Source organism: Felis catus, chromosome B4 (genome assembly GCF_018350175.1).
Source record: "Felis catus isolate Fca126 chromosome B4, F.catus_Fca126_mat1.0, whole genome shotgun sequence".
NCBI lineage: Eukaryota > Metazoa > Chordata > Mammalia > Carnivora > Felidae > Felis > Felis catus.
In genome coordinates, this window is record NC_058374.1 from 127,271,736 (window position 1) to 127,294,827 (window position 23,092).

The 23,092-nt window shown below is 42.2% G+C and overlaps 1 protein-coding gene across 2 annotated transcripts; it reads right to left on the minus strand.

Annotated features, from left to right (window-relative positions):
• Window positions 1-884: 884 nt before the first annotated feature.
• On the minus strand, window positions 885-22,921 carry RTCB (RNA 2',3'-cyclic phosphate and 5'-OH ligase). Of its 2 annotated transcripts, none has more exons than XM_003989212.6 (12): window positions 22,734-22,921; window positions 19,610-19,688; window positions 18,368-18,435; window positions 16,957-17,056; window positions 13,781-13,937; window positions 12,585-12,741; window positions 11,425-11,584; window positions 10,143-10,318; window positions 9,400-9,588; window positions 8,354-8,464; window positions 6,639-6,758; window positions 885-1,998 (listed from the first exon to the last, which is right to left on the minus strand). In XM_003989212.6, exons 1-12 carry the CDS (start codon window positions 22,824-22,826, stop codon window positions 1,891-1,893), a joined length of 1,518 nt encoding a protein of 505 aa, XP_003989261.1. In that variant the 5' UTR covers window positions 22,827-22,921; the 3' UTR covers window positions 885-1,890. The 2 variants fall into 2 exon arrangements, with proteins under 2 accessions (XP_003989261.1, XP_023113179.1); XM_023257411.2 differs by lacking the exon at window positions 22,734-22,921 and adding an exon at window positions 22,427-22,498.
• Window positions 22,922-23,092: the final 171 nt, after the last annotated feature.

Below are 23,092 nucleotides of genomic sequence, written 5' to 3' on the forward strand. Positions count from 1 at the left end.
ACATTTATTTTTAAGTGGCTTTCTGCCTCAAATGGGAAAATAACATCTTTAGAACAAGGAAAACAGTATCTGTGTCTTTCTTTCTGAACTCAAAATATTAACCATTACCCCCTATGGTCATTAACAGGGCTAAGCTCACTGCAAATGCGGCAGACAAGAAAAGCTTATACAGCAGAAATGTCATCGCATAAAAGATTCTCTGTAGTTCTCCTACCTGTTCCTCCTCTTACTTCTCTGAAGAGTAACTTTCAAAGCATCTAATAAAACTCAACATACGTATTTAAGATGATGCACAGCATTTCTTGCAATGACATCAGTTTTGGGAGGTGATCTTGCTTTGAATTAGTTTCAAATGACATGTCACCAAGCAAGGCCTGGTTAGAGGGAGGGAGTCTACACTCCAACACTGTCTCACCTCTAGAGTCTAGCGCCTGCCGGAAGCCTGTTCCTCATGTTGAAGTGCCCTCCAGTGCTCACCAGTAACCTGCATCCTTGTCATCTGTGCACAACAGTGGCTAGGCCAGACTGAAGGCGTTAGTAACCTAGAATTACTGCATTAAGATTCCTAACTGCTTTATTTTCAAACTCTACCATCAAAATATTTAGATTACTGAGTGCTCAGAGTAAAGACATGCCGTGCTATTTCAGAACATCCATTTTTCAGAGGATGTCTACCTTCTCCAGCCTTCCAAATGGCAGCATGTACAAGATACTCTAGTGAGGGTTTTTTATTACAAGTTGAAGGATAAGTTTTAGGATACGATATTTTGGAGTGAGTTGCTGAAAGTAACCTGTGAGAAAAATGAGGGAACAGCAACGCTAACCCAAGTGAATCAAGCAAAAATACTACTTGTCCTAGGCTATAAACTACTAAGCACAAAATATAAACAACATATTGTAACTTTATTAGATTTTTCTATTTTACTGGCTGTTTGGACTCAACAAAGAAAGGCCTTAGTAACCTGTAACTTTAACACCTCAAGTGTCACAGTACAGAACACAAAATCTGATTGGGTGGCACAAGACCAGTCAACCTGTCACACGGCACCTACTGACATCGCAGCTGTGGTCATGTCATGTTTTTATAATAATTCAATCACAAATGTAAGACATTCGGTATTATGTGAGGGCTCTCTGCTGCTGCTGTGCAAGGCATCACCCAACAACAGTTTACTAGACAGGCCTAATTAATGACAGATACCAGCAGGTGCCACTGTGCAGGGAAGTCAAAACTCTGCCTCATATTTAGAATGAGAAAAGTAGCAAGTCTATGAAAAACTATGTCCTCTTTTGGGCTCCTATTCCTACACCTCCATACACACTCCCTGCTCAATGTGTCCCATTATCCATTCATCTAATATCCAGGTAGGACTCCGTGGGTACTTTCCAAGTGACAGCGGTGTTCGGGGTTTTGCTGGGTTCAGGGGAAGGGGGCAGATGTGTGGATAAATGGACAAACTGACAACAGGAGGAGGGCAAGGAAAACATTTCAAAACTCTTAGTTAATAGGATGCTCTTCACAACACCTCTCAGAATGTAAACAGAACTTGGTGTAAACAGGTTCATTCTGATGAATAAAGACTTACAGGACTGAGCCAGGCAGTATCTTGGCCTATCTGCACCCCTCAACAGATTTTCCTAAAACCTGGGGGACAATGAGGGAGGAAGTATATCCACCCTTTCCAAAGGAGGGCAGTGGGACTCCTCCCAGAAGGTAATGTTACAACACTGGCTCCTGAAAGCAGCAGCCGCCCGCCAGCTACTTAGCAACAGGCAGTTATAGCTGCACAATTTGGAACCCGTCAGGTCTCGAGTCTGGCGTCTGAGGAGCATTTCAGTCCACCTCCATTCCGTGAGAGGCAGTGGCGTTCGGCAGCTTCGGTCAGTGCTCTATCCTTTGATCACGGCAATTGGTCTCAGTTTAATGGCCTTCTTGCTGATCCCAGCATCATGGCAGGTGTTCACCACGTCGGTCACATTCTTGTAGGACTCAGGAGCCTGCAAGGGAGGAGTTAGACATCATCAAAGTCTATTAAAATGGAATCATTGAAAGCATTAAACTTCATGTGGGATTAAAGAAATGCACATTAAAGTAATACTGAGTATTCTTTTGTCTGTCAAATAAGGATTAAAATGATGAACGAGCTCAGTGTTGGTAAGGGTGATGGTAAGATAAACACTTCCATCCTGTTTTATATTTTTTCTGCAGTTCTCATAATTTCCCCATAGAACATATATTACTTGTATTACTAGGAAAAGCAGCAGTTGAATAAAACATATACACCAATACCCGACAGAGAAGACACGCACCAAACAATCCTGTTAGTGGTAATAATTATCTATGGATGGTAGTTACTGGCCATTTTGATTTTCTTTCTTTATGTATTTCTGCAGTTGTCAAAATTTCTGCAATGTACATACACTACCTTCACAATAAGGGAAAGTTCTGTTCAATGCATGTATATTACTGTCAGTGTATGTGCACACATTCATGTGCACACAATGTACACACACACTGTTATCTCTGACTTTCCAGCAAAACCACCACCCACCCCTCCCACCTGGTCACTGTCCTGCCACCATGAGAACCAATTTCCTTACACATACCCTTTCTTTCTGGTCATGTCAGCACAGACGCTCAGGCCTCCCGCTGACTCCCACAGGGCTCTGCACATAGCCCTTTCTAGCTCATGTCCCATTCCCTGCCAACTTCTAACTTCCCCACCACAGCCTCTGGAACTCCCTCCAGGGAGTCATGTGCAGAATCCTTTCCCTCTTCCCCTCTTCTCTGAACATTCCCTTTACCTTCCCATTCTTGCTGAAACACAGATCTCCCCTAGGGATATAACTTCCACCTCCAACTTTCTGAAGTAGTAGCTGTTTTCCCTCCTAAATGGGGTTCTATCATCAGGCTCAGACTTGTTGTTCTTGATTCTTTCCAGACCATTCGTGCTCCTTCCTCCCTAAGTACTCTCAGCTTTGAGTCTCACAGTCATAACATTTTTCTACCCTTTCTTGATGTAGTTCCCTGCTAGACTCTGAATCACTCCCTAGCATTACCTGAAGATTTCTTGATCCTGGCTCAGTGTCCCTCTCTCCTGCTAATAATTCCAAAGGATTTCAGTATCTAGGAAGAGGATCCTTTCAGTATCTTGGCCTCTTAGTTCCCTGAGTTTTGCTCCTTCAAGTTTATTTTTAGAGAGAGAGAGAGCGAGCGAGCGAGCACGCACAAGCAGGGAAGAGGCAGAGAGAGAGGGGGAGAGACAATCCTGCACTGTTAGCACGGAGCCCAACGTGGGGACTCAATCTCAGGAACCGTGAGATTATGACCTGAGCCAAAATCAAGAGTCAGATGCTTAACCAGCTGAGCAACCCAGGCGCTCCGAGTTTTGCTCCCTCAGTGCTTACCTTGGCCATTCACTCCCACCCAGGGCCATACCCCAGAACTTATCATTACCAGTGATCACAACTCCTCCATAATCTCAATTTCAAGCATGTCATGCTGGTGACGACAGCTAGGTTTCCAGCTCACTCCCCTCCTGTGCTTCATCTCCAACAAGACCTATAATCCTTTTGCAACACCCGTAACAACCTTGCTTCTCTCCCACTGCACCGTACTTGCAAACCTGGTTAAAGTTAGTTCAACATCTATTTCATGCCTGCACCTGCACGGCTGAATGTAGTTGAAAAACGCCCCATCACTGAATTTAGCTCAAGTAGGCGCCTGCTGCTGTCCTGGCAACCACCCAAAACTTCCCCAGGCTGATTACTATTTCTCTTAAATGGTCATCTCCTACCTTCTCCTGTAGCCTTACTCCTAGTTGCTGGTACTACTTTCTATACACTGAAAACAAGAGAAACAGCCAGAATAGAATCTCCACAAACTCTCACCATATCTTCCCTGACTACCTGCATCCTACCTTCTGTCCTTTCATTAATAATTCATTATCTGAGCTCTTAGCCAAACCAAGCCCAACCACCTGCACGTCCGATTCCATCTCCTCTCCTCTACCCAAGGACACTGCTCCAGTAATTCCCCCTGCTTTCCTGCATTATCAATTTCTCTTCTAGAATATTCTCATCAGGGTGCCAGACCCTGTTACTCTTCTGCTCAAAATTCTCCAATGTCTTCCCATCATCTCACTCAGGGTAAGAAGAGCAAAAGTCCTTCTGTAAAGGAAAAGGCAAGGACCCACATGATCTGGTGCCCCTGCCTCTCTGACCTCATCTCCCTCGCGGTGGCCTCCTTGCTATGTCTCGAACACCCAAGCATAACCTCGCCTTAGGGTTTCTGCACATGGCTGTTCTCTGTGCCTGGAAAGCTTGCCCCTAGATCCCCACATATACCCACACGGCCCAGCCCCTCATTGCCTTCAGGTCTTCACTCAAGTATCACCCTCTACACCCTACTTAAAACTGCACCCACTTCTGATTTTTCCCTATCCCCATCCCATTTGTACTTTATAGCACTTACTGTCATCCAACACACTACATCTTTTACTGTGTGCTGAGTTTCACAAGAGAGGGATTTGTTGGTTTTGTTCTCTGCAGCACCTAGAGCAGCACCTAACTATAGCAGATGTTTGTTTCCCGAGTCAATGAAAAAATCATATGCAAAACATGCAACTAAGGAAAATACCAACTGTTAATAGAGGTTATCTCTGGCTGGTGGAATTTTACATGGCTTGTTTTCTTCTTTGCATTTTCCAAAATCTCTTAATTAAACAGGTGTTATTCTTAAAATCAGAAAAAATTAATAGTTGTTAAAAAATAAGGCTTTGTAATACTCTGTGACTCAGCCTACTTTTAGGACTTCATTCTAATTATTAAAACAGCTGGAAAAAAGCTTCATGCATGAAAACACACATTACAACTTAATTTATAATAGCAAAATCTGGAAGTCAGTTAAATGTCAAATATGGGCAGAAACTCATGGTACTTAACTGGGAGACTATTTGGCAACCATCAATTATTTTAATGATCAAATTATTAATTTGATCATTAAAATAATTTAATTAATTAATGATTTGGCAATCATGAATAATTGTTTTATCTTTACAAGCAATACTACAGTAATGTGCTAAATTTAAAAAAGGACTACAAAATGTTTGTAAACTATGATTGTAATTAGTTTTAAAAAAAGCATTTAGGGAAAAAAAATGGCAGTCAGCATCCTAAAAAAGGAGGTAACAGTTGTGTTAGGGCACTGAGTTTCTGGATGACTACCTTTCTTTTAAACTTCAAAAAAAAAAAAAAAAGTTATGGGGCACCTGGGTGGCTCAGTCAGTTGAGCGTCTGACTTCAGCTCAGGTCATGATCTCGCAGTTTGCGAGTTCGAGCCCCATGTTGGGCTCTGTACTGACAGCTCAGAGCCTGGAGCCTGCTTCAGATTCTGTGTCTCCCCCTTTCTCTGCCCCTCCCATGTTCATGCTCTGTCTCTCAATAATAAATAAAAAAAGTTGGGGTGCCTGGGTGGCTCAGTTGGTTGAGCGTCCGGCCTTGGCTCAGATCATGATCTCACAGTCTGTGAGTTCAAGCCCCGCGTCGGGCTCTGTGCTGACAGCTTAGAGCCTAGATGGAGCCTGCTTCGGATTCTGTGTCTCCCTCTCTCTCTGCCCCTCCCCTGCTCATGCTTTGTCTCTCTCTGTCTCAAAAATAAATAAGAACATTAAAAAAAAAAAAAATAAATAAAGTTAAAAAATGTAAATGTTTAAAAAAAAGTTATGTTGTTTCTATTTCCAATATGTACATATCTGTACATAACACACATATAATTTAAATCTTGGCTCCCTTTTGAATCAAAACTATTTCCCTAAACATCTTACCCTTCCCTTTTCAAATGTGCTTTCAAATTTATTTTATTTATGTATTGTATGTATTTAGAGAGTGTGCACAAACATGGGAAGGGGGGAGGGAGGGAGAGAGACGGGGGGGGAGAGAGAGAGAGAGAAGGAGAGGGAGAGGGAGAGGGAGAGGGAGAGGGAGAGGGAGAGGGAGAGGGAGAGGGAGAGAGAACATTTTAAACAGGCGCCACGCCCAGCGTGGAGCCCAATGTGGGGCTTGATCTCATGACTGTGAGATCATGACCTGAGCCAAAGTCAAGAGTTGGATGCTTAACCAACTGAGCCACACAGGTGCCCAGCTTTCAAATTTAAGTATACAGCTGTGCAAAAGAAAAGTTAAAATGAGTCAGCTCAAACAATTTTTAAAGTTTAATATGTAGAAAGGTAAGAATCATTCTTATGTATTTGGCTTATAATTAATCTCCACACAAAAAACAAAGATACACTTTAACTGAGGTTATTTTTTTTTTAATTTTTTTTTTCAACGTTTATTTATTTTTGGGACAGAGAGAGGCAGAGCATGAACGGGGAAGGGGCAGAGAGAGAGGGAGACACAGAATCGGGAACAGGCTCCAGGCTCTGAGCCATCAGCCCAGAGCCCGACGCGGGGCTCGAACTCACGGACCGCGAGATCGTGACCTGGCTGAAGTCGGACGCCCAACCTACTGCGCCACCCAGGTGCCCCAACTGAGGTTATTTAAAAACAAACGTAATACAGCAATACTAAAAATTGTTCTGTGTAGTGGCATAAATCAGAGACAGTTTTATGCTGAATATTTATCAAAATTCACTTACCTCTTCCATAACCAGTTTGGGCGAGGCAACGCGGATTGCGATTCCCATATCTGCCAGTTTGTCCAAGACATCCTGGAAATCTAAATTACGTCGGGATTTTGCTCGGGATAATGCACGGCCCTGGATTGGGGACAGAATGAACTTCACTTTATAAATTCTGAGCTACAATTTATGTTCAATTCCAGCAATTATTTAAGCCCTTCGGATTATATGCCTTTTCCTTGACTTCTTTTTAAATTAAAAAAAAAAAAAAAAGAGTAAAAAAACAATCTTTTTCTGTATTCTCAACCTTATTAGGTGTCTTTTGTTACAAGTCTCATCATATTCTTCTGGAAAACAAATTTCCACCTATACAAAACATTCAGTATTTAAAGATTCAGTTTTGTGTTTCTAACTACTATTAATTATCAATTCAATATAAATACATTGATTTTAATATAAACAGTATGTCTATTATCACAAAAACTTTATGCTTTGTGATTTAAAACATTTTCTCAACATCAGCACTACTGACATTTTATTAAATGTTTATTTATTTTTGAGAGACTGAACATGAGCAGGAGGAGGGGCAGAGAGAGAGGGAGGCACAGAATCCGAAGCAGCCTCCATCTAGGCTCTAAGCTGTCAGCACAGAGCCCAAAGCAGGGCTCGAACCGTGAGATCATGACCTGAGCTGAAGGTGAATGGTTAACTGACGGAGCCACCGAGGCGCCCCAACACTACTGACATTTTGGACCAGATACTTCTTTGTGTAGAATGTTCAGCAGCATCCTTGGCCTGTATTAGATGCCAGCAGCAAAGCTACTCTCCCTCACTGTGACAATTAAAAAAGTGCTTCCAGGTGTTGCTAATGCATGGTGTGAGATGTGCTGGTTTTGATCACTGGGTTAAAATTAGGAATTGGGAGGCAGCTGGACATGAGAAAGGATCAGAGAAAAAGGAGGATTTAAATATTATTTGTGAAGGTCTGTCCTATAAAAGATACTTTAGTTTCCATTTTCTACTCCATCACCAGCTAAGCATTCTCATGGCTTAGAATAGGGGCTGGCAAACTGGTTTGTGGGCCAAATCTGGTCTACCACCCGTTTTTGTAAATAAAGTTTTATTGGAACACAGCAATTCCCATTTGTTTGTGTATTGTCTACGGCTACTGTTTCATTACAATGGCACAAGGGAATAGTTACTACAGAGACCCCATGGCCCAAAAGTCTAAAATACTTACCACCTGATGCTTTACAAAGTTTACCGACACCTGACTTAGAATGAAAGAGGCGATATGGTAAATAGGTGTGTATGCAGTCTATGCCTGGGCTGTGATTTGCAAATCCCCCAAATCTTGAGTGGACCTACCTAGTAAGGAGCAAATTATGCAAATGACTAGGTCCAGTGAATCACTGAGATAAGCTTTGATGTAAACTTGCATCAGTTAAAGTTATATCCGTTGTGCTGGTCTGACAATTTCTCAGTCTGGATTTTTATAGCCCTGCAGAGATGAGGAACAGTCCCTGGCGCTACAATGACTTCACTAAAGTAGAGACACTAGGTGACTTTAGTCAGTTCATTAGGTAGTGTATACTATGGGAATAAATTCAGGTAGAAAACAAGACAGACCCAAACTTCAACTTTGTTAATGCTCAAATACATTTACCTATCGAAATGCAAAAAGACGATTAAATGGAAGAGAGCATTTCTACCTAAGTTTCTGTTTTCCTTACCGCTCCATGACAAGTTGTTCCGAAGGTCTCAGTCATGCCCTGTTCAGTGCCAGTAAGAACGTAACTACAGGTGCCCATGGTGCCACCAATGAGCACTGGTTGTCCAGTGAGCTGAGGATACACAAATCAAATATAATTTAGAAAAGCATGAGCTTTTTATGCCTGAGATTTACACTTCCTCTCACATTGTAGGACTGTGGGAAAAACCTGGGCCTCTAAATACATTGTTTTCACAACTGTATTATGAAATTATTTTAATTCTTTGATAATCAAGAGAGAAGTGGAAGGGAGTGAAAATGTGAGGGCCAGGAAGGCAGCAGAAGACACACAATGTAAGAGCAAAGCCAAATCCAAACATTTGGGGAAGTGTTATTGGGAAGAACCATCCCAGGGAATGCACTTGCCCTTTTCAAGCTCTGGTTTTCTCATCTGTACAGTGGGAGCAGACCAAGGGCCCTTCTACCTCGATCACAGCCAGACAGCAAGAGAAGAAGAAAAAAAATTTTTTTCTTTTAATTTTAATCTTGCTTTCCAATCATTCAAAGGCCTTGAAAAGATCACCTTTATGGAGTAAAATAATGTCCATGCAGGACTTTTTAGACAGTCCACTGCAAGCAGATGATAGGGGGAGTCACTGCTTCAGAGAAGACTGGAAATCACTGTTCTCATGGATGACAGATTTTCTTTTCACAACTGCTGCCTTTCTCCTTATTATTTTTTTTAAGTTTATTTATTTATTTAGAGAGAGAGGGAAGGGAGGGAGGGGGGTAGGGGAGAGGGAGGGAGGGGGGGAGAGAGAGAGAGAGAGAGAGAGAGAGAGAGAGAGAGAGAGAGAGAATGAATCCCAAGCAGGCTCCACACTGTCAGCACAGAGCTTGATGTGGGACTCGATCTCACAAACTGTGAGATTATGACCTGAGCCGAAGTTGGATGCCCAACTGACTGAGCACCCAGGCACCCCAGCCTTTCTGTTTAAATTCACCCATGTTTAGAGCCACCTAAATCATGCCCCCATGGCTTGAAACCACAAATGGCTTAGTACATACTTGGTAATCAACAGCAATAAGGGGATGGTGAGGAGGAAAAGCTCGGGTGGATCCCTTCCTGTGCACCAACAGTGTCCGTTCCTTTCCATCCACCACGTGCTGTTCGACTTTGGCAATATTGTGAGAAACATCATAGATCACATGTAGGTCCAAGTCATCAGGAGTTGTGTTGAAGACCTTGGCAAAAGCCTAAGGGGAAAAGCTTGAGTTAAAAGCAGCCAGAACCAGCTTTTTAGAACTCACCTAACTGATTTCAGCTCATCTGTTTCTGCCATCCAAGTAGTAACCAGGCCCGACCCTGCTTAGCTTCCGAGATCAGCTCATCTGTTTCTGAAGGGAGTGAGGGGTTTAAGAGCTCAAATACAGCAGTATTATTAATCTTCACATAAAAGACAAAAACCATGTTTTACACCACATCGCAAATTCCACTCTGTAAATTCCAATGCTGGTTGAAAAGCCGCTGGGCTACTCTTGATCCCACCCTCAGAACTTCTTCCTCAGCCTTCTAGTCTTCGTGGATGGCACTTCTATCCTCTCTGCTGCTCAAGGCAAACTCTAGGAACAATTCTGGCTCTCTTCTTCCCTCATTCCCCATGCCTGATTCCCTGCTGATTTGGTTTCAGGAGACACCAAGAGCCTGGACATTCCCAATATTTCCAATATTTGTTACATTTTGAAAACCAAATTCTATAAGCTCTGTTTTAAACTTCACCGTGAGTAACAGAAGAGCACTTCAACTGTACCTGACGGGTTAAGAAGGTCATGGAAGAGCGGTTGACCCAGGCATAGTTCCCAGCAGCTGCCATTCCCTTCAGGTAGTCCTGACCCTCTGGGGAAGCGATCCGAGCACAAGCCAATTGCCGGTCGTTGACTATGATCTTGTCTCTCTTCATGGCTTTTTCCATAGCAACCAGTGCATCTGGACAAGAGAGAAGCAAGTCTGAACCAGCCAGTTTTCCCTTTGTAATTCAGACTGCAGAAAAGCAGGCTATACTCAAGCCCCTTCTTTGAAAAGCAAAATGCAACTTTCCCTTTGAAGTATTTCTAAGTTCATCTTGGTCAAGACATACTTATTAGGCATCTTCTGTCAGAGCTGTGTGACAGAAGCTACGTGGGCTGCAAAGACAACACCTTCCCTCCAGGAACTTTTTAAGGGGAATGAGATGTGCGCTCAAACAGCAACAATATGATCTTAGTTATTCCTTTCTTGGCATGAGAATGTATGAATAGAAGCAGTAAAGTACACTTTATTACCATCATGGTTTTTAAAAATAATCTTTCAATGACTTAACAGAAAAGAGTTGGAGACAGGTTGCTAGAACTGCAGAAAAACCAAATTCATGACAAAGTGCTCAGAATACTCAGTAGAAAGTTCAGTATTACTAGTCAATGCTCCATATATTTGCTAGATTAAAGATTCTAATGGGTCAGTCTGGCCCAAATGATTAAATTCCCATAGGATGAAATGTGCATAGAAGGATGAACTATAACATGCAACTTAAGGTTAGTTATAATTTCCATGTGTCTACATACCTTTCCACATATTCATAAATCCTTTCACACACACTATCATCAGAGACTTTGCTGCTATTCCCCTGCCTCCTCTTTTGTCCATGAATGTCCTTTGTGCGTGATTGTCCAAACTGCAATAGTATGTGTTCACGCCACTCCCAAAATCTTTTTCCTATAGACTCTAGATCGACTCTTCTATAGCATTTTATCAACTACTATCTTTTCATTTTAATCAACGTGACATCTCTTTCTTGAGATAATTTGAGGGCAGGTCCTTGCCCATTTCCTCAGTGAATCCACTGTGATACTTAATCTTGCACTATAGGTACGTTAAGACATATTTGTATGTGTCATAAATGTATAAACACTTTACATATACTATTTCATTTAATCTTCAACATGACGTGAAATAGTAAAACCTACACAGTATGGTTTGAGAGCTTTCTCTCTTAAATCTCTATTTCCATAAACGCACGTTTGAGCACTAAGTCAAAACTCAGGTCCAGAATATACCTGTGGCTACTTGGTGGCCCAAGCCTCTGCTTCCGCTGTGGATCATCACACACACCTGTCCCTTATGGTCAATGCCCATTTTCTTAGCAGCGTACTCATTGAAAATCTCATCCACAACCTGGATTTCTGCATAGTGGTTTCCTGCTCCCAGGGTCCCCAACTGCAAAAGTAAGAATGATAAAATAGCTTCAATTCTGCTTTAAAAAAAAAAATCCATTTAAAAAGCAAATAGGTAAAAACAACCAGTAACAAAAAATAATCACAATGTTTTATATAACAAAGACATTTCTGAGCCTTAGAAATGCTTCATGCATTTAAAGCAATACACAGTAAAAAATATGGTACAGTAGTTCTTGAAGTTTACTGTATCATTATCTGCTTGAGATAGGCACATATAAAAAACTTCATAAACCAAAACTCAGACCATTAAAGGGTTCATAGGACACTTTAAACATCGTGGAGAGAAAGGTCAAATTTTGGGATGAACTCTGGTGAATGTGGACTCCTACACAAGGTCCAAATTCAGATGTTTTTTTGAAACATCAATGAGTTCACTGACACCTACCACTATCCACCACTGAAAGAATATGTTCCATAACTGGAATTAACAGATGTAGGGACCATGGAATAGAAGTGCTGGAAGAGTCTTTAGAGGGTGTCTAGTTTTAACTATTCCAATTTTCAGATAAGAAAACCGACCCAGAGAAGCAAAAGAGACTTGCCCACAGTCACAGCGAATTAGTGGCAAGCCATCCCATTAGCTGTAGATTTCAAACATGTGGTATATTCTGATCTCATGAACACCATAAATTGACAATGTGTGTCTTCTCACTTTAGGCTCCAGAAAATTCAGCCAAATCTGCAGATTGTCAAAGTATGTTCATATGCAATTTGGGCATACATTTTAAGCCTTATAATCATATCCCACTCTTCTCACATTCATTTCTAATTCAGCACACTTTGTTTTATTTTATGAACATCTGCGAGATCCTAATACCTTTCCAAAAGAGTAACAACAAAACATAAACAAGTTTGTGTTCTTTTTGATATACTATAAAAAAAAAAAAACCTGGGGATTATATTTGCCACATAGAAGACAACTTTTGCCCTCAACAAAAATATATGGTAAAAATGAGCATGTTGTTCTTCCGAAGTGTTACCTGAGGAAGGCCTCTTTTCTTAGCCCTTGCGGAGACCTTATTGGGATCGGCCTGCAACATCCTTCCGTACTCCTCACAGTGCTCCTTGTCTTCAGCCCAGGCGTAGCCTTCCCTCAGGGACCAGTCCACACCCATCTCCAAGGCCTCCTCCAAGTCTCTGAGCGAGTAATAAGGTCTGGTCATTTCACAGCCAAGGCAGAGCAAAAGCTACGATGACCGCATCTCAACAGGGTAGAGGAAAGCAGTCCCATTCACTATCTGTCACTTGCGTACCAGACACTGTGCTGGATGCAAAGTTTATGCTCTCAGCAATTCCAGTATTTTGAGGAAAGCACTTACATGAATAATTGCAACATAAAATGGTAAGTGTCGGGGCGCCTGGGTGGCTCAGTTGGTTGAGCATCCCACTTTGGCTCAGGTCATGATCTCACGGTTTGTGAGTTTGAGCCTCGCGTCGGGCTCTGTGCTGACAGCTCAGAGCCTGGAGCCTGCTTCGGATTCTGTGTCTGCCTCTCTCTCTGCCCCTAACCCACCTGCATTCTGTCTCTCTCTCAAAAATAAATAAACATTAAAAAAAAAAAATAGTAAGTGCCATACAAGAGATATTATAGTTTTATTATTTTTAAAAATTTTTAAGTTGTTTCTTGTTTGCTTGTTTTGTTTTTTGTTTAGAGTGTGTGCCAGCAGGATAGAGAGCTTGGGATTCTCCCTCTCCCTTTCTCTCTCAAGATAAATACACTCTAAAAAAAATTATTTATTTAAGAACGCTCACCCAACATGGGGCTCAAACTCATGACCCTGACTAAGCCAGCCAGGCACCCTTACTATGATCTCTTTAAACCTCAGTTTCCTTTCGTGTAAATTGGGAATAATACCAGGTTTACTATCTAGATGAAACGACAGGATATACGTACACTATAGCACAGCGCCTTCCATGTGGGAAGTGCTCAATAACTGTCAGTTGGTATTATTCTATTATAAATTCTGTATGTCAAAAGCTGTTCTAATGAACATCTGTTGACTAATGTCTCTAATATATGGGCAGGACCTCATGCTTAAAAGAACAATGCATTACCACTTCCTAAAAAGTGACTGAATAATCCCCATCTCCTCAGCGTCCTACATTAGATATGAATTCGAGGGTCATTGTGGTTATTTTCTTTCTCACTCTATTTATTGGAAAGTTGTCTTCTTACTTGGCATTCATGGGGATGACACCTTTTGATCCCACCCCAACAGGAATGTGGTCAAACATAGCCTGGGCAAGCTGCTCCTTCACTGGCTGGACATCGCTTTCATCTAAATTGGTTCTGAGCAAGCGGACACCGCAGTTGATGTCAAATCCGACACCACCTATAAAACAGAGAAAAGTCAGTCAAAGATCAGCAAAACCAGGTAGTTGAACAATGTTATCTGTGGTTTCTCACCAATAATACAGGGTGTGAAAGACAGCTATTCTTTCAAAGGTTAACTTAAAACATTTTTTTTTTAGTTTTTATTTTTGAGAGAGACAGAGTGCGAACAGAGGAGGACCGGAGAGAGAGGGAGACACAGAATCCAAAGCAGGATCCAGGCTCTGAGCAGTCAGCACAGAGCCCGACGCGGGGCTCAAACTCACAAACGCGAGATCATGACCTGAGCTGAAGTCAGACGCTTAACTCACTGAGTCACCCAGGTGCCCCAAGGTTAACTATTTTTTTAAGGAACCCACAAAGTAGGTAAAGTCTGATGGCATCAAGATGTTTAAAATGATGTACATACTACAGGTACTTGGTGGGCCAGGAAAGTGGTAATGAACAATGAGTGTCATCTAGGCTAGAGATTAAAATGGGAATTATGTGCTTCTCTTTTTCTGTGTATCATTCTTGTTGGGGGTTTATGAATTCTATTAGCTTTTTCAAAGGGCCAATACTTGGCCTTGTTCATCCTTTCTACTATATATCATTTCATTAATTTTGTTAATTATTGCCATCTTTCTATCTTTTCTGGGTTTGTTGTTCTTTAGCTTTTTGAGAGGGATGCTTAGATTACTGATATTTCAGCCTTTCTTCTTTTCTAATTTGTACATTTAGGACCATGTGTTTCTATCTACATTTGGCATTAATAATAACCCAGTTTTTAGACAGTATTTTTTATTAACATCAGTTACGATTATTTTGTAGTTCCCATTACGATCTTTTTGGGACCACATGGGTTATTTATTTATATTTTATTATTTATTTTTAGAAGTTTATTTATTTTGAGAGAGAGTAGAGGAGGAGCAGAGAGAAAGGGAGAGAACCCTAGGCAGGCTCTGTGCTGTCAGCACGGAGCCCGACGTAGGGCTCGAACTCACAAACTGTGAGATCATGACCTGAGCCAATACCAAGAGTTGGGCTCTTAACTGACTGAGCTGCCCAAGGTCTATCTATATTTTAGAGAGAGAGAGAGAGAGAGAGAGAGAGAGAGAGACAGACAGACAGACAATGCATGCCCATGAGGGGTGGGCAAAGGAGAGAATCTTAAACAGGTTCCACACTCAGCTCAGAGCCTGACACCAGGCTTGATCCCACAACTCTGGGATCACGATCTGAGCCAAAATCAAGAGTCAGACACTCAACCAACTGAGCCAGCCAGGCGCCCCTGACCTGTGGGTTATTTAAACACACATGCTTACTTCGTAAATATATGAGATTTCCCCCTAGTTTTTGTTGTTGTTAATGACTTCTAACTAAATTCCACTGTAATAGGTAATACCTTTGGTACCAGGAGTACTTAAGCGTGGCCCAGAAAAGCTTTAAGGTCTGTAAGAGTAACTATAATAATGCTGGGGCATCTAGGAGGCTCAGGTGGTTAAGCATCCAACTCATGATCTCAGCTCAGGTCTTGATCTCGCGTTCATGAGTTCAAGCCCCATACTGGGCTCCATGCCGGGCATAAAGCCTACCTACTTAAAAAAAATTAATGCTATGGGGCCCCTGGGTGGCTTGGTCAGTTAAGCGTCCGACTCGTGATTTAGGCTCAGGTCATCATCTCATGGTTCGTGAGTTTGAGCCTCTCATCAGGCTCCATGCTGACAGTGCGGAGCCTGCTTGGGATCCTCTCTCCCTCGCTCTCTGCCCCTCCCCCACTCACTCTGTCTCTGTCAAAATAAATAAACTTAAAAATAATGCTAACATATTATTTACATTTTAAACTTTTCTCTTCTGTGCAGTTTTCCAAAGGCTACGTGACAGATGATGGATAATGAAACACATACTTGTGTGTTACTGTTTTAAACATTTCTCAGTTTTAATTTCTGGTAAGGTAAATACTGATAAAAGCCTTTGAGAACAGCCCTCAATCATTTTTCAGAAGATAAAGGGGTCGAGTCCAAAAAGTTTGAGAACTGTTTGTTGTTAATTTCAATGCTTTAAAATTTGAGACCCGATTTACGGTTCAGCAGTGTGGCCAATTTTGTGAACATTCTGTGTGCACTTGGAAAAATGTGTATTCCACAGTTCTCGGATGCACTGTGACATGTGTGCACACACACCACACGTACATATTAGAGGTCAAGGCGTCAAGTTTGCTAACTGGATTGTTCAAATCTATATCTTTACTGACTGAAATCTGCCATTACCTCAGGAGAAAAACAGAGCTAAATGCAGTGCTCACATATCTGCACTTTTTCTCTGTCTTTGCCTCACAAATTCTTATTGTTTCAAAAGCTTTCCTACGCTTCCAATCAGATGTGTTTTTCTCTCTTATTTTGTTTTAAAAATTTTATTCAGCCTTTCTTGTTATTCTTGGCAGAGGATTGCTCTGAAACAAGCTTATCCACCATCGCAAAAGGCAGAACTCTCCAGATATAATTTAAACTTTCATTTCTTTTTCAGACTCTGAAAGCAAAGACATTATCTGGTGTGAAATATTTTCAGTGAAAGCACCCTACACCAGAAAATATATATACAACTAGACATCAATCATAATGATGACGATGAGGGCAAACACGTCCCAAACACTTCCTACGTACTTGGTACTGTGCTAAGTATCTTACACAGCTTAACTCATTCAATCCTCACGGTGATGCTACGTGGAAATAACACTGGCTCCAATTTTCCCAAGAGTTAACTGGGACACAAAGAAGACACATAATTTGCCAGTGAAGTGTTTCAGTTCGTTCTGTAGCCAATGTCTAAAAAGTGCCTGGCACAGAGGAGGAGCCCAAATAATTTTCAATAAATGTATGCTTTACTTGATGTTTTAATAGCTTCTGTGTGCTCACAATTAATTCCCTCAGTAAATGAGAAAACAAGAAAGGATAGAACATGATGAGACTGAGAGATGTCCATACTGTTCCAGAAGGGCTATGCTTCACGCCTGATGGCAGATGTGCACAGTGTGACCTTACCTGGGGATACCACTGCTTCGGGGTCATTCATATCGAAGGCTGCCATGTTCCCAATAGCAAACCCATAACCTGAGTGGACATCAGGAAGCCCAATAGATCGCTGAAAGAGAATTAGAAAATGAAATCCAGCTTTCTCAACCTGGCTCTCTGGTTGCCTGACAAGTCATATTAATTCTCAAATAGGTTATAGGCCAAAGTCTTCCCAAATCAAGATTTTGTTTTCAGGAAATCTTCTCTATTGGTGGAAAGAAGTGTAAAGTCTCCTAATCATAAAGCTAGCTATAGCAAAAAAACTCTTTTTAATAAACTCTGACCATTAACTGGGGTAACAGAAAGCAGAAAAGCCTCAATGTAACATGATATAGGATGGCCACATACTAACTTTAAGGTAGTATTACGTTTTTTTTTTTTTTTTAAGTTTATTTTGAAAGAGTGTGCAGGAGGGGAGGGGTAGGGGGTGGAAAGAGAATCCCAAGCAGGCTGTGCACCATCAGCACAGAGCCTGATGTAGGGCTTGAACTCATGAAGTGTGAGATCATGACCTGAACTGAAATCAAGAGTTGGACACTCAACCGACTGAGCCACCCAGGTGCCCCTAAGGTAGTGTTACATTTTAAAGATAATCTTTAGACACGGACAAATTGTGGTCATGTCAGGCTAAATGAAGGGAAATAATCTGATTTATACAGATCCTTAGTGCTTAAGCAATCACAGGAAAATATAATCCATCTGATGGTAGGCATACTGTATACTGTCTATATCTGGGGCCTGGAAATGGCCCTGATCCAGGAAGAATGCAGGTCAAACATGGTCAGGACATATGGAGACACCTAGACACTTAAAAAACGCACAAGCCAAGTGCCAGCACAGTAAATGGTATAAAGGCCTCAAAAAAAGTCTGTTGTAAGGATTTAATATCTTCTTCTGATGGTAGAATCTGAATGTCACACTGTGGAGGGGGCCCCACTTGGAGCTCCACCGGGCCTCCCTGTTACTGCCAACACCCTCCTTTTCCAGTCATGTCTACAACAGCTACATTGTCCTTTTTTCTGCTCCACAGTCCTAACCCTTAAACTTCGGTCCATTCTTTCTCCAGTCATCCTCTCGAATGGGGCCAGAGTGAAACTTTCAATGTTGGTACACTGATCCAGGAATAATGAGGGACTGTGACAAAGAAACAAGAAAACAACACTATTTCAAAGGTTTTTGAATGCTTACAGATTCTAGCAAAAGGGAACCGAAACTGAGATGTTACCCAGACTTAATTACTTAAGTCCCACGGTTATTTCTACATGTTTGAAAGTCACTGTCTAAATGACACCACTATCAGTTATATGTGGCCAGTCATCCACTCAGCAAGTTTTTAGACGAAGAGAAATATAAATGATTAAAACTCTGAACATGGACTCACATGAACAATCCCAGGCAGGGCTGCCACATTGCCAATTTGTTTCATGGCTGGCAGGAAGCCACCAACACCTGAAGACAAAAATTCAATATTAGAAAGGAGACACGGTTGATTTTTAGCATTCAGGATATTCATGTTTCTAGCTTGCATGAAATGAAGGGTAGTGGTTAGGACTACCAGAACAACACAACATGAAAGGATGTTTGAGATGAAGGGGGAAGGCAGCACACACGAAGGAAGGTAGTGAGGTCAATCACAGGGATTAGAAACATGGCGTCAGTGTTCTGTGCATACCACGAGAAGGGTACTTGCAAACACTGTACTGGGAAATGTAAAACAACTATTAAATTTTATGTTGCCCATGTAAAAAAAATGTATTCTTTCAACAGTTTATATTATTTACCAAAAAAAAAAAAAAAAAAAAAATCAACACTGGATTTACTGTAAGAGACAAAGAAGGGCAATATGGACAAGCTGGGAAAACACTGGATTGAGAGGCAGGGGATAGGGGGCTCTAGGCCCAGCTCTGTCACTTGGTTGCTGTGTCACTGTAGGCAAGTCAGGATGTCCTGGTGGGGAGAGGAGTGGGATTTAGTTTGTCGAGCTGAAAATAAAAGGGTTAAAACTAGGTTCCATTTTTGTATCATCACCATTAGAGCGTTATATTAGAGCTTTATACATTTATCTGTAAACATTACTGCAGTTCTGCAAGATAAATGTAATAAAATTCTCTTTTATAGATGAGATTAGCTGAAGTTCAGTGAGGCTACTCAGTGTACTGGTTAAGAATATGGACTTTGGAATCAGATACTCTTGGCTTTGAGTTCTGGCTCTGTTACCAAGAAGCTCTGCAATCCTGGACAAATTGAAACTACTTAATGTCACTGAGCCTTGACTTACGCATGTGTAAAATGGAGATAACATCTTCCTCTTAAAGTGACTCTAAGAATTACATGAGATCATCTATATACAGTGCCTGGCACACAGTAAGTGCACAATAAATGATAGCTTTTATTGCCCAAGGTTAGCTGAGAAACCAACCAGGTCCACCCAAGCTCCAAATAGTTTCTAGAAAGCCAGGTGGCTAACAATGTGATCACAAATAAGTAACAGGTTTTGGTCTCATTTAAGTCTTGATCATCAGCTACAATACTTTTGTATTTTAAATTATCACTGAGTTACTATTTTCAGACCACAGAGAAGACACTATTTATGTGGCCACACGTAAAACTCTAATGTACTTACCACCACCTCGACAGGCATTTCTTAATTCCTCAAACATTAATTTTTCCAGAGCATCATTCACATAGAAAACTCCTTCAACCTGGTACCAAAGAAAAGGAAAAACTATGTCTGAGCACATGCCCAGTGTCTAGGCAATGGATAGAATATAAATACTGTATATAATACTTACTTTGCTTTATTCTTTATAAAACACTTTCTCATTACCTTAAGCAAGCAGAAAACTTCCAAAGACTACAAGATGTTCCTATCTTTAAATATATTTTAATGTTGCAACGTTCACAAATTATTTTGTTTTTCTCCTACTCTCGAAGCCATATTTTAGAATTCAACAGGTAGGAGCGCCTGGGTGGCTGAGTTGGTTGAATTCCTCTCAGGTCATGATTTCACAGTTCGTGAGGGGCACAGGGTACGTGAGTTTGAGCCCTGCATCGGGCTCTCTGCTGTCAGCACAGAGCACGCTTCAGATCCTCCCTCTCTTGCTGCCCCTCTCCTGCTCGCTCTCTCTCAAAAATAAATGTTAAAAAAAAATTCAACAGGTAAAATATTTTTTGCATGTGTGATAAAGCACAGTCTTCCAACTATGCTCTAAGGTCAAAAGTCCTACTGCTCTTGTGCTTCTAAAAATCAGTGGGTCTTGATAAATAGATGAATTAAAAAAAAAAAACCCAAAAGATTCTAAACATAAAAATGCAGTCATCTGACCTTAGTGTACTTTGCTCGTGCTTAAGACAATAGCACATTACACTTTATTGTGTCCTATGCTGATCTACAGATCTATACTTAGATAAACAGCAAAAATTTAACATGTAGCTATGCAGCTGTGTGTTTAGTTCTATAATCTATATAGTTAGTTTCAACAGGATAAAAAAGCTTGATAATAGAACATAAAAAGGCAATGGGGGACATAATTATGTAACACCAAAGGCCAGAACATTTTTATCAAAGATCAAATATTATGAAGGAGCTGCCCACTAATGGATAATGGATAAAGACTTAACACTTACTCATCTGGACAAATCTCTTTCTTTTATAAGAGGATTTCTCCATGAATAACACTACTAGTTGAAGGAAAATGTCTCCAGTACAATTTTCTAAGTGCCACATTTATTTTTATACACATATATCTTAATGGCTATTTATTTTTGAGAGACAGAGAGTGTGTGTGTGCATGTGCATAAGCCGGAGAGGGTCAGAGAGATCCCAATCCTCTGCTGTCAGCGCGGAGCCCGATGTAGGGCTCGAACTCATGAACTGTGAGCTCATGACCTGTGATGAAATTAAGAGTCGGACTCTTAACTGACTGAGCCACCCAGGTGCCCCATAAGGGCCACATTTATTAATTCACCAAACATTTACCGAGGACTCATGCTTCAGGCACTGTACTGGGCCACTAGGGGAGAAACAAAGAATATGAAAGATCCCATTTTTGAGGAATTTCCAGTCCAGGATGCAGCCCAGACTAGAAAATTAAGAGTACCACGAGGCAACTGCCATGACAGGTGCGTCCCATGGGAGAAACTGATGCAGAAGTGGTTCAGCAGCCTAGGGAGCCCGCGGAGGTTTCACGGGTGTTCACTGTTTGAACTAGCGTTCAAAGAACAGAGACATGACCTGAGCTTAGGAGACACTTAGGAGACAAAGGAGGCACAAAGATGACACAGGTGGGAGGGGGGTGTTTTAGGGAAGAGGATTTTTAGTGCAGCCCAGGGGTCTCAAGGGAGGAACGGAGATTAAGGAGGATGGGGCAATTTCTGTGAAGTCACTAATCTCAATGAGAATGGGAATACAATTCAGGGTTAGCAGAATCTGTATCTTTTTAGGAGCAGTATATGGAGATTTCAACTCACCCCTCTTAGGTGAGAAGTGGTGGTGAAGTGTTTGTTGTACAAATAGTTAAACCACAAGTGCCTAGCAAAATGAGACTTGCTCCTGGGCAGAATCAGCAGCCGCGTGTGTATCACAGGTCAAGCCAGAACCACTACCAGACACGGACAGTGTGTTACCATGATCATGCCATGGTTAGTTCCTATTCCTTCTTTCAGGGAACCAGATTCCATCAACAGGAACTGGCTAAATGGAAAACAGCAAAAAAAGAATCTTAGGACCGGAGTTTTTTTTTCTCTCCTCTCCGCGTCAGGCTAGGTGCTTTGCTCAATGGGGGACACTCAGGAAGTTTTGATGTTGAGTAAAAGAGTGAAATGGCTATCAGGAACTTTTACCAAATCACAAACCTTCAATACACTTACAAGGCACCTTAAGGGATTTCAGAAGCTATTTAATAACATATGCACCAAAACCTTACAAATGCCTTTTTTCCTTCACTTTAATGGAAGATAATACACACAAATGGCAATGAAGCCCGAGAAATACAGTTGAGCCCGGGCTTTCACACTCCCTGGGACTGGGTCCCCAAGTCTCCGTCGGGAATACATCACTCCGCCAGAGGAAAGCGAAATAAAATGGGTATCGAGTCCTGGCTGGGCTTCTTGCTGGGGGGGGGGGGGGGGGGGGGGGGGATGGGGGTAGAGGAAGCCGTGTCACCACCCGATCCTTAGCGAGGTGATTATTAAAAACAGGCTACCCTGACCTGTGAACTTAAACTGTTGTGAGACACAAAAACGTCTCATTAAAAACCCACACAGAACAGTGAAGGCTAACAACTTGCTTCAGCGTTCTGTAAACGTCACCCAGATGACCAGCATGACTCAGGAACGGAGTTCGTGTCCCAGCAACTCCACCCCGGACCGGCTGTGCCACCGGGTAAAAAAAAAAAAAAACCCACTAACGTCTCTGAAGCTCGGGAGTGTAACATCTTACGGGGCGTTTTTGAGACTTCTGTGTCCAAGCGCTTCGCAAGCGCCGATTTCGTGTTCACGTACGTTTCCCAGACGCGCTCCGCTAGGCTGGTCCTCGTGGCCTAGGGACCGTTCCGGCCGGGAGGTGGGGCCGGCCGGAGGGTGGGGGTGGGGACAGTCGGAACACTGCCGGGGGGCAGGGGCGGCCCGGGCGCTAGCTAGGGGTAGGGAGAGCGACGGGGAGGCCGGGCCGGGTGGGCAGGAAGGCGCCGCGGGCCCCCAGGCGAGAAGGCCCCGCCACCCCACCGGCTCCTGCTTCTCCGCCTCACCTGCATGTTGGGCACGAAGCCCTTCTTGATTCTCCAGCAGTTTTTATTGATCTTTTCCAAGAACTGCAGCTCATCATTATAGCTGCGACTCATGGCGGCGGCAACGGTGGCGAAAACTCCCGGCTCCGCTTTGAAGAACTACTGCCGCGCTGTCCCGCAGCCCGAAGTACCACCTTCGCGCAATCAACGCGCAGGCGCGGCCGGCTCCGCCGCAGGACTGGCGACGGCAAGCGCCGAGGCTCGAAACTCGTGGGAACAATCGCTTTCCTCGCGTAAAATTAGACTGCCCTCTAGTGCTTACCTTTTCGGATATTTACTTGTCCTCTTCCAGGTTTAAAGCTCATCTAAATGCAGTCGTT